At 43.1% G+C, this 12,617-nt stretch overlaps 1 protein-coding gene across 4 annotated transcripts in view; it reads right to left on the bottom strand.

The window, feature by feature from the left end:
- The window catches only part of cicb (capicua transcriptional repressor b), a 34,887-nt gene that overhangs the window by 16,283 nt on the left and 5,987 nt on the right, over window positions 1-12,617 (bottom strand). For all 4 annotated transcript variants that reach the window (XM_068323624.1, XM_068323625.1, XM_068323626.1 and 1 more), the window contains exon 2: window positions 6,823-10,749. In XM_068323624.1, coding sequence (XP_068179725.1) covers window positions 6,823-10,621 — 3,799 coding nt within the window. In that variant the 5' untranslated portion in view covers window positions 10,622-10,749. The remainder of the gene's footprint in view (window positions 1-6,822; window positions 10,750-12,617) is intronic.

Below are 12,617 nucleotides of genomic sequence, written 5' to 3'. Positions count from 1 at the left end.
ATCAACATTTTTCGTGACTTCCATGATAATCTACAATGTCTCAAAACAAAACATGCTCAAAAAGATCCAAATCTGACTGCATACACGTAGGTGCTGGGGAGTGTGTGAGGTGGGTACCAGAAGGTTTGAGCTTAGTCGTGTGTCAAAGAGCTGCACTAGAATTGCACTAGATTGACACATAATGGAAACAACAGAAGAGAAACCCCCCCCCCCCCGATGAGCCAAACTGTTTCTGCCAACCACCAAGCAGGAAGTGCAACGTCTGTGTGTGTCTTCTGCAGCTTTCATTGGCTGTCTCCTCTTGCAGACATAACACCCTTAATACGGATACATACACATGTCGCTTCCTGCAGCTGCGTGCGTCAAACACCATGAGAACGACAAACTTTTCCTCTTTCGTTTCACCTCTACCAGCACCGTGCAGGTGGACTGCTGCCATTGCTCGCTCTGCTATCCCGTCTTTCTCATTCCTTAATTCTTCTTCCACCTCTCTGCTCTGTGTTTCTCCCTCCCACAACCAACCATTTGCTCCGTCCAATTATTACTCAATCTACCAGTTCTATGCAGTTACCATGGCAACAGCTATGTTGGGCACAGGTCCCCATGTTGCCCCTGGTCACTAGTGTGCCACTGACCAGCTCCATTTATTGCATCTAAATAAAATAATTTTTTTAACGATTTACCAGACACCTAGGAGGATAGATTTATAGGAGAAAAAAAGATAATGGACTCTAACGTGGCTTTACTCTAGATTTAGATAAAGTTAATGACAACTGGGAACTGGAGGGCTCCTATTGGCCACAAAACACTCTTAACACTTACTGGCTTTATGCAGATGCAGTGACATTATCTTCCCAACAATGAATCATTTGTAAAATAAATGAAACATAAACTTAGAGAGGGAGCCTTCCATCATCCACTGTGGGAGGGATGTTGTAATGTGTTCATGTGCCCATCTGGGGGCGCTACTCGCCTGCAGATGAGTGGCCAACAACCGTGTAGCTGCAGAAACCCAGTCAAAAGACTTAAGAAGCCACAGATGCAAGGATGAGAAGTGCAGAGTGTGATTAAGCAGAAGAAAAAATGTCAAAGGTAAATAAAAATTGTTATCATTCCAAAGTTTAGGATGTGCGAGGCATAAGTGAAGCCTGATGTACTCAGATCAGTGAATGTGAGCATGACTGAGACCCTGAAGATGTGGGAACAAATCTGTACCTAACTTTGCATGCATGCAGTAAGTCTCGACCAAGGAGTCCCATTACACCAGTCCATTTTGAGATTCCCCACATTATATACTTCACTCAACAAAAAATATGATTATCACTGTACATTAAAATTTTATGGCAAATCTTGAAGGCATCACGTATGCTTTGGTGCCAGTCTGGATGGCTGTGTGATCCAGATGTGGTTGTTGCCATGGCCAGGGAGGATATGCAGGGCTTTAAGCGTTACGTAAAACAGGGGCGGGAGGGACTGGGGATGTTATTCCCGGGTATCCGTATCCGGGTAGACCAGGATGAAGAGAGTGAAGTGGAGAGGAGGGGAAGCGAAACCACTGCAATGCGATGGAGTAAAGGGTTAAAATATATGTATAGTAATCTTTTTCAAAAGAAGCATAATATAATAATACACCATAGAGGAAAGCGGGCACGAAGAGGAAGACAGTCATGCAAGTGTAAATCGGTGGTGTGTATTCAAGTGTATTCAAGTATACTTAAAGAAAGCGTGACATGTTTAAAGAGAGATCAGAGATGGTGAACAGCCCCAAGTACTAACAAACAAAAGTAAATCTGTAATTTGACTTTTAGCCAGGTCCAGCTATGGAATACTGACTTTTGATTTAGATTAAATTAGATTAGATTAGATTCGATTAGATATACTTAGATTATCCCAAACTGGGAAATTTACAAATTTTTGAGGGACAATGAATATCTACTTCAACATATTTCAAAGTAAAACAAACACACCTTTATGATCAATTAATACTGTAGTACAATAAATAATTTCGAGAAACAATAGTGTCAGAAATTATTATACTCGAAGTCCCAATGATATAGAATGCAGGATGTGAGATGCTGAGCAGTTTCACGACATGGCCATAAATAAAACTGAAGTTTCTGTTGAAATTGGGATGAAAATCAACAATAAAAGTCAACAAAAGAAATCATAAGAAACTCACAAGAGATCAAACACATGCAAGAGAAGACTCAAAAAGCATGTTAGACATTTGCAGCAACAAGGTCATCGGGTCCTCTTCATAAAAATGACACCGTGCACACTTTCCTCTCTCACTCTGTAGTGAGACTAAAAAAGCTTGTTACACTATAAAATGTAAAATGGCTATTTGAAATGAATGTGAAGAAAAGAATATTAGATTTGGAACTGTTCAGTCACTGTTCAAAAAAATCTAGAGGGGAAAACTCCATTTAATCGGCGATTTTTTCATTTTTCAGTTACTGTTGACTAAAACACTGAAGATGGAATACAACTCCATCTAATGTTTTTCTGTGTAAACACACACAAGTACACTGACACCACCCCCACCCCCCACACAGTGGAAAATGACATAAACACACACGCATACACGCACACACACGCACACACACACACACACACACACACACACACACACACACACACACACACACACACACACACACACACACACACACACACACACACACACACACACACACACACACACACACACACACACACACACAGACACATTTGGCTACAGGTATTTTTTGAATATTCTACGTTATGCATAGGTAACATCAGTACAATGTTTGCTTTGTTGCCATGGCGCTCACACATTATATCTGGCACACAAGGATTGACACTTGGCTTGTCAGTCCCATATACACACACACACACACACACACACACACACACACACACGCATTCACACACACACACACACGCACACACTCACACACCCACACACGCACGCACACACACACACACGCACGCACGCACACACACGCACGCACGCACGCACGCACGCACGCACGCACACACACACACACACACACACACACACACTTCATGTTGTCGGTTTTCTCCCTGTTTGTCTTAGAGTTTCATTTTGTAAGAAGTTGCAGCGCTGCTTAAAAAAACACTTCATTTACATTCTGTCGGAGGACCTAGACACAGAGCACACACAGCTGTGTCCAAAAACGTGTGAGCTCATCAGTGTGTGTGTGTGTGTGTGGGGGGGGGGGTAATAATAAATGACAGATCATGATATAAATGCGTGTGTGTAGGACTCTAATGCCGATTCAATGGCTCGAATGAACTCAGAAACCTGCATGTGATACACACACACTGGGTTCCAGATACACTGACCTGACCTGACCTCCCAGTTTGTTCTCCTGGTGAAATGACTGCAGGGCCATAACAAACATTTTGTCTGAATATTTTTTTTTATTTAATTGTTTAGTTAGTGATAGGTTATAAATAGTAGTATAATGCCAAGGTTTAATGTAGCCTAAAAGTTTCCTTTTTCCTTTCGTTAATGTGTCTCCATTGATTAGCTTTTAACTCATGGAGGAAAACTTGATATAATCTGGTTTGTCGTGTGTTTTCAACATAATTCTGATGAACATTACATGTGTGGAGTGTTTTGCCTAAATATGATCAAATACATACTAACTCTTATCTTTAACATATACCATGAATTGTATTTATTGCTGTGGTCCACAGATACAAACAATGCATCTACTCTACTTTCAGTAAATGTGTCAAAAAGCACTTGTGATAAATTCTATCAGCAATTACTTTTTCTTAAACAATTAAAGATATTTTGAAATAGATTTTTAACACCTATACACACACACACACACACACACACACACACACACACACACACACACACACACACACACACACACACACACACAGTATATCATAATAGTGTTTTAACACAAACAATATTTACCCATTTAAAACTTGAAAAAAGCAACTTTATTGTTGTATTTCAAAAATTAATAAGAAACCATGAACACGTCCAAAAATTAAAAATCCCTAACAAACCACGGGTGTCATTACACACATGTGCATTATGTTTTTCACACTCTCTTCTGACTATATGAAACACACACACACATACAACCTTTCAGATACACCCACATGTGCTCCACACAGAAAGATTTTTGAAATAAACACACACAATTGCACAGACAAGAGTGCATGAGCTCACACAAAGACACGGTACTCTTTTCATTCGGCGTCCTCCGGGCTCCAAAATAAAGGGATCTGAGGGGGGAGCGTAGACTCAATATGACAGCGCTCCCTTTCCTGTCAACTTCTCTGTCACACTTGTAAAAGTCGGCACAACACACACACACACACACACACACACACACACACACACACACACACACACACACACACACACACACACACACACGGGGCAAAAGGCTACAGTAAAGCGAATCACGCTACATAACCTGATATCTCCATATACAACAACAGAGAAGTACGGTCTTGTTTTTGGCTGGGGATGAAAAACGCTCTATCATACACTTGCAGACACACACTCATTTAAATTAAGCACATGGGTCCAACTTGATCAATACTTAATACTTAAACATCTTTAATGTTTTTATTATACACCATTCTACTTAACCTCATTTATTTTCTTAAAATTCTTTCTATAATGGAATATCAAAAACAAGTTGGTGGAAACACTCCATAACCTGCTTTACCAAATCCAACCTACACATTTAATACCCATCTTTGCATTCTCCTTTAAATAATTCATATCGTTCACTTCAGATTCTTAACTCTACCTCATCAAACTGATGAATCTATGCGGTTCTATTGGGTCTAGTCATCTATGATTGCTACTTACAGCCATGAAGTTCCTGTCTATAATTACTTGGAACAAAAATGGGATTCTACAACATCAAGAAAGGTAATCCTGCATAACATACAGTCTAATCCCTATAGAAACACAAGAACATTAAGGCATGCCCACCAATATTTTCTCTATTGCACTTTTCCTCTGATGCAACCACACAACTCCACATTACACACACACACACACACACACACACACAAACACACACACGCACGCACGCACGCACGCACACACACACACACACACACACACACACAGTTGAATACACAGAAATTTTGCAACCAACTAGCCCCTCATCTATTTGCATTTAAAATACAAATTAATAATGATATGTTTGTGACTTTTGGCTCTGAAAAACAATATCTGATAGAAAATATTTTTTTAATTAAATCATCACGTAATCTAAGCTTCCCTTCTCTGAGTTGCCAGGATGGACGGTGAGGATATTTTTACCTCACTGACAGCTGACTATAAGTCAGTGAATACAGTCAGCATAAAGTTTTTGTCACCAGCATTGATTTAAAGAAGCCCCACCCTGACCTGGTGACGTACAGGTGCCTGTTCCTGGACTTGCAGGGGTCACACGACCGGCATTTACTTCAATGTTACTAGCAGACATGAAGATGGTGGACAGACGCCTACACAAAGCCATATGGAACAACAGCATGTCGGCTAACAGAAGCTTCACTCGGCATCAACTCACACAGGTCACGGCATGTTACTGTAAATAACACTCAGCTATCCCAAAGATATTCTATATTATATTATATGGTTATATTATTAAGCATTTGAATGTAATTAAAATGATTACATTTTCTTCTAAATAATTGCTTAATCTGTGTTTTGTTTGGCTTAATTACATTATGAATGATATGTTAGACAGGTAATTACTGTTTGACTGGAATTTAATAATTTGGGGAAAAATAGACAGAAAGAGAAAATCAGATCACTAAGCAAGTTCTTTTCAACTTAGTCTTTTATTAAAAGGAAAAAAGGAATTTTAGAATGAGGGTTTTTATGCACCAAATTCTTGTTGGATCTGAAAAACCTTAGATCAGCTTCATCTGCACATAATTTCCCTAATCTTCTCCCCCCCCCCATTATGTTAATGTAGGACTGGATATGAAAATCTAGTCCTACACAACAGATCTTAGTACATAAAAGAGTTGCCGGAGCTTCAGATGAATTCTTGTTGAACAAATGTTTTTTTCTTTCTCTTTCTCTTTCCTGTGAATATTTTCTCAGGGCCTAGAGAATCACAGAACCATTGCCATCATAAAGCAAGTAAACAGACACCCCCTTCAGACCCATTCAGAGTTAATGTCGTGCATGTCAGTCGTTGATAATGCACTGAAACTCAGCTGACACAATTATAAAGCGCAATTAAAGTTACTGAGTAAACTGTATGGATGAAATGTAATTCAATTGTAAAAACAGAATAACCACATAGCAACACAGAAAGCCCCTAAATGTTAATACCACACCACAGGCTGCTGCAGGAAAAACTTTACCTCAAGCTGGGAGGTTCCAAAAATTGGCATTCAAATACATCCTAAATTAAAGAGAATGTTTCTATCAATCATATATACAGAGCTATAATATGGTAATCAATGTATGACTTACTTTACATATTTAAAACAACAGTATAGTCTACTATTGGTGGTTAAAAACCTATTTTTTGGTAATTCTGAGCCATTATTCTGCAGATTAATTTCCATATTAAATGTTCTATTCCAATCTATATTATTCTCTCATTGACAAGAAATATTTACTTTCAGCTATATACAGTACTGTATATATGTATATTTTTTTTAGAGATTCAAAATATCCGGCATGTGAAAACGCAGCATTTAATGCTTTTCTATTTGGAGCTGATTTTATTTATTTTTTACTCTTATTCCTTCAAAGTCACTGCCCACACACACCAAACACATCCACACACACAGAGTGATTCTCACCTGTGCCGGGACGCCCCATGATGATGTCTTTCCTTGGGACCGGGTGAAGGCTTTCAGCAGGGAGTATTAGGGGCAACAGGGCAGTGGGAGACGGGTGGCACGGAACCGGTTGCTGAACTTCACCCCCAAACCCCGTTCCTCGGATCTCGACTTGTTCTCCAGAGCTGTCTGTGCTGCTTGGAAGAGGAGCTGTGGCTGTTGAGCTGACAGTAACCGACAGGGCCTGCAGAGGGGTGGATGGGTTATCATTGGTGGGCAGGGAGGAAGGTGTAGGGGACAAGAGCACCAGTGTTTGGGTTGGGCTCCGCAGAAGGACAGCGCCGTTGGGCACTGTGGCTGAAGCCGCATTGATGGGGACGGGAACCTGGAGGCCAGGATTTGGCTGAGTAGTCAGGGGTGTAAGGCTGGTGTCATTAGGTGTTGTGTTATCTGCCCCGCCTTCATTTGCTCCTCCTTTTTCCAGGGGACACTCTGTAAATTTTGCCAGTGGGACTTCAGGATTTCTCACGATGACCGGAGAGTCCCTTAGAGCTTGTTGAGACACAGGGACCACACGACGTGGGCCTCCGTCTGGGGTGAGGGGAGAAGGAGGAGTTGGAGACACCAACAGTGGAGGAGGGGAGGCAGCAGTGGAGGATGGTGGCCGACTACAGGAGGGGGTGTTCACTCCTCGAGGTCGGGAGAAGGTGGGTATGTGAGTGCAGGAATGTGAATTTGGTGTCTGCGGTGACAGCACCCTGAAGGAGTTGTTGAGCTCCCCCTGCTCCAGGTCTGTCTTAGGTGTGTAATCGTGGTGGTGTGAGGGAAGTGGGGGTGGAGGGGGTGCATCAGGCTTTCGTTTGCTGGGGCTCATCGGGACTGTAAACATTAGGTTGCTATGGAAGGACGGCTGGATGCTTGAAGTGTGTCTCTCACGGTCTCCCCCTCCAGTCGGGGCTATTGTCTTGCTTCCCCCTACCCCTCCTGCCCCTGTCCCGCTGGGTTGCCTGTGTCTCCTGTGTTGCAAGACTGGGGAGGCAGTAATTGGGGAGAAATTGGCTGGTCTGAAGCCAAACAGTGGAGAGGGTGAAGGGGACGGGGCAGGGGAGAAGGGAGACTGGTTGGAGATGGGAGAAAAAGAGGGGGTACCGGAACGGGAGCTCCCTAAAGACACGAGCATGGTAGCCGCCTCGCACTCGTCAAAGTCAAAGCGTGACGACAAATCATGGGGGAGGAGGGAGGGGGGGACTAAGCGAGGTCTGGAGTCTCCTCTGCTACTGGTCTCACTGCTCTCCCTTGAAGTGTCGTCCCAATCGAACTCGCTGCTCGCCCTTCCTCGCAGGTCGGAGGGGGTGACTGTCCCTGAGCTGCTGCCACCTCCTCCCCTTTCACCCCCAGCAGCTTCCATCTCTTTGGTCCTCATGGACAAGTGTCTGGAACAGTATCCTCGACGCTGTGACTCCTTCATGCAACCCTCCCTGGAGCACAGTCTCCTCCACTGCTTACCGTTGAACTTCTTACGGATCCCATTGGGGGTGCACACCACATCACCCTTCTTGTACTTCTGCTGAGCCAATGAGAGGGGAGTCCTGGAACGTGAGGAGGTAGAAGAGGAACTCCCACCACCAGAGGGAGGAGTAGGGGTGTGAGTGGGGATGGACTTTGATGGAGTTAAGTTTGAAGAAGTCGTGTTGTTCATTTCAGACTCCTGTAAAGACGGAGGAGCGGGTGGCTGAGAACCCGGTATGGTGGAGAGTTGCAAGGGTGCCAGACTTTGCATCACAGAGAGGTGGGTGGAGGAAGGAGGATAGTCACCGGACTTGGAGATGATGTTTCTGTGCTGGGAGGACACGACATTGGCCATGGGAGTGACAGTGAGGCCCATGTTGAAGCGAGACACTTCCATGTCCTCCTCTGGACTGGTCGGCTGCTTCTGTCTCTGCCTATCAGGAAGGTTTTCCCTACAGCTGTGGACTGTGTTTCCACCTGCATTGGACAGCGGAAGTGCATTTCCGTAGGGAAGTCCTCCTGCAACCCCTTTAAGCGAAAAACCATGACTCAACCTTCCTCCCAGCACCCCCATTCCGATGCTTAACTGGCACACTTCCCTCTCCACCTCCATCTCCTCCCTCCGTTCCCTCTCCTCCCGTTCTCTTTCCCGCTCTCTCTCCTTTGCCCGCCCACCATCCAAATACGAGACCTCCCAAGGAGGAGTGATCAGTCTCAAACTTTGTCGGGACACCCACACTGCTTGAGTCTTTCTTTTTTCTTTCTCTCCCCCCACCCCTTCGTCACCTAGCATTTCTTCACTGAGGAGCACCTGGTAAGGAAATGAGACACCAGGGTGAGGGTCCACTTGGGCAATGATCCCCTCTCTGTATAGAAGAGGATGTCCCTCCTCTCCACCAAAAGGCACACATACAAGTGTTCCGACAGCAACAGGTGCCAAGCCAGGTGGGGGGGCATCCAAAATGAACTCCACGGTGCTTTTAGGTCTCGATGATAATGTTGTCGTGGTTCCACAACGTAAAGGGTACTCAACAAGCCTTTCATTTCCTTGGAGCTGGACTTCAACAATACCTCCACTCACCCTACGTACCACCCCTGGTCTGAACACAGGTGATAAAGTGCACGAGTCGTTCTCCTTCACGTTTCTGTCTCCCGTCGCCCCAACTCCACTTTCTGTCGTCCGAACAGTTTGGCGAGCTAGAATTCTCTGGTTCTTCATACCTTTGCCCAGAGTTTCAGACATCCCCTCTGAAAGACTGTTCTCTGTAGAATGGAAGTTATGGAGGGGGGCTGTTGTGACGTGAAAGTTTTTACGATGCAGGCTTGGTCCCGTTGTTTCCATCACATCTAGGTCAGCTGAATGCTCACTAGCTGTGTCCGTGGATGAGGAACGCACTGAGTTAGGAGTTCCCTCTGATTCATTCTCTCCACTTTGGGCATCTTTTTCTTGGGAAACCACTGTCCTGAGGGTCCTATCCTCTGTGGAAACAAAATGTTTAGCTTCTGTAGCTTTACATTCTACAGTTAGCACTAATGGCTGATTACCTGAGCAATTATTACTTATACGATTACTGCTATTGATTAAAGTACTACGGTTCCCAGCACTACTGTTAATCCGGTTGTTAATACTACTTGTAGTGTTACTGTTGATGCTAACATTAATGCTATTACTAATATTGTTGCTATTCTTGACATAATTATTGGGTGCATTCAGGCTGTCACTGATATTTCTGTTAGTATTGCAGTAATTGTTGTGAATGAGTGCAGGGCTAGAGGTAGGAATGGTAATCGGGGCACTTGTATTGTTTACAAAGTGCTCAAATGTGTACTTCTTTTTGGGAACACGAGCCTTAAATGTGGCCGTTTTCCTACTAGAGACCGAACCTAAGCTGGGGCTGTGATTGGTGGATGTGGATAGTGATGCTGGGGTAGAGGTAGGAAATGCTACGGTATCAGAGGAGATGGCACCGTTTCCGTTTGTGCCCACTATCTTTTTGTTTTCTGTCTTTTCTTCGACTGTCCTTCCATCCCTCTCAACTGAATCCACCGGTTTCTTCAGCTCGGTAGATTCCTCTTTTGTGGGGGTATTGCTTCTCGTGATCGATTCTTCATTGGAGTTGGTGGTTGTGGGCTTCGTCTGTCTGCGTGTAAATGGAGTATTTGGTGCATGCTGTGTGGTTTTGACGAATGTCTCCCTCTTAACTCTTTTGGGGTCTTTCTCTTGGAGAGGCTGAGATCCCGATCTCCTTTTGCCCCCTCTGCCTCTAGTTAATGGGGGAGAACGGCCTCTGTGCTTCTTTCCTGGTCGCATGTTTTCTTCACTGCTCACTAAGCGGTACAGATTTGGTAGCACTGGTCTTTTTCCACTTCTAAGGCACTCGTTTTTTGTGAATCTCTACTTTATCTTCTTTCCCGTCTTTTTGTCCTCTGTATCGCAGGCTGGAAAGGAAGAGGAAAATATACATGATAAGTAGTCATTTATTATCTCCATCACGCAAAATTGCTAAGAGCAAAAATAATGCTGTAACTGGAAGTGTGCTTGTACTTGTTATTTGCTATATAGTTAATGTATGCTCGTTACTAATTCACCTTCAATGCCTGATCTGCCAAAGCTTGAGTGAAAGTCGATCTGTGTGTTTCACTGTAAGTCTTCATTCCCAATACATAAAATGTTAACATTATTTATCTGCCATTTTAAAAACCAGATACATTTGAAAATGACAGTTTCACCAAAATAAAGGACATTAAAAATTAGACTGTATCATCATTGACTGGGGGGAAAAACATATTTTTGTTTCAATAGTTGAGTGATTATTGACATATTCCAAGAACAATTGGCAAGCATATCTGAGATTGACATTTTATCTGCTTAAACTAGTTTGAGGATGATGGCATGTATGCAGTGACTTTGTTTACTCGAAGACAGAAGTCATCTGAAGATCACATATCAACCCCAACAATCACCAAAACATTGTACGACAAATACAGTATATCAGTATATGACTTATCTATAGCCCCATCCAGACACTGTTTCCAATCTGTGCCTTTATTCTGTTCAAATTCTGTTTGACTGCCATGAAGGTGTAATGAGTTGTTAGGCTATTACATGAACTAGAAGCACAGAAGATGAACACTAAACTGGAGATATAGGGAAGTGCTGCATGTGAACTGCAACAGCAAGCGTCAAGCTTGCTGTTGAGTTGTATGTCATTCCTCTTAACGTTATGGACAGCAGCATACATTTTGAATATGAGGTGATGTTGTGAGAGTTAATTCTGAATGAACAAAAGAAACAAGGGTCAGAGAGAATGGAGTTTTCAAGTCTTTTGCAAATATCAAGTGGTTATTTCCTGTTTGTTCCAAACATAAAAATGTGTTTATGCACTGGGTTTGGGACTAATTTGAAACGCATTCTGTACGCAACATTTTTCCGAAGGGTGTCGTAAAGCATCCCAGACACGTCAGTGGTTCCTGATTACGTCATCAGTCAAAACACGATTGTTGGTCATTGCATTCCATTTTTGGACCAGATGCATTTAAAATAAAATCCTCCACTCTGACGCTGGCATAAAACAAATTCCTCAGATGGAAACCACACTAAAAATGAGTTGGAAACTGGATCAAGATGGACAAACTGACAACTGTACATCCAATCAAATTATGACAGGGGGACAAAATGTCCAAACAAACAAACACAATAGAAACAACAAGCTTGTACTCAACGGCATCACTCATTTCTTGGCACAATTTGAGAATTTAAAATGTGCTATTATTTGTCGTAATTGTTGGGCAGGCTTTGTAAGCATTCCTAACATATGAGGTTTGATCAACAAAAAATCAGCTTTTAGAGAAACAGCTAAAAAGACTCCATCAAAAAGACCACTTCTTTGATACATTAGCCCACCCTCCAAAAAAGACATAATGATTGGGTGAAAAACTACATCTGCAAGAAGGCCACAGCTGGGGCAGCCTGACCAGGGCAGAGGCATTGGGATGCTGGTGGTGGTTCTGGAGTTCTTCACTGATCTGTTGACCTAAAACCCCCCTGGAAGCCTGTGGAGTTGGTTGAGCGACTGCTCACTCCATGTCACCCATAGGTTGTGTCGATCCGTAAGGAAGGAGATTAGTGCCGTAATTAATGTTGAAGCCAGACACACTAATTACTGATGATGTAAAATGATACACACTGCAGTTGTGTTGACGAAGACGTGGATGCGGCGGACGTTTTTCTTGTTGTTTGCCATATGTCACCTTCTTTTTATTACTGATTAAAATATGTCACAAACTACGACACAAACTATCCGAGA

Source organism: Antennarius striatus, chromosome 9, assembly GCF_040054535.1.
Source record: "Antennarius striatus isolate MH-2024 chromosome 9, ASM4005453v1, whole genome shotgun sequence".
NCBI lineage: Eukaryota > Metazoa > Chordata > Actinopteri > Lophiiformes > Antennariidae > Antennarius > Antennarius striatus.
Note: the sequence above shows the minus strand (reverse complement) of the source record. Positions and strands in the feature narration are given on the sequence as shown.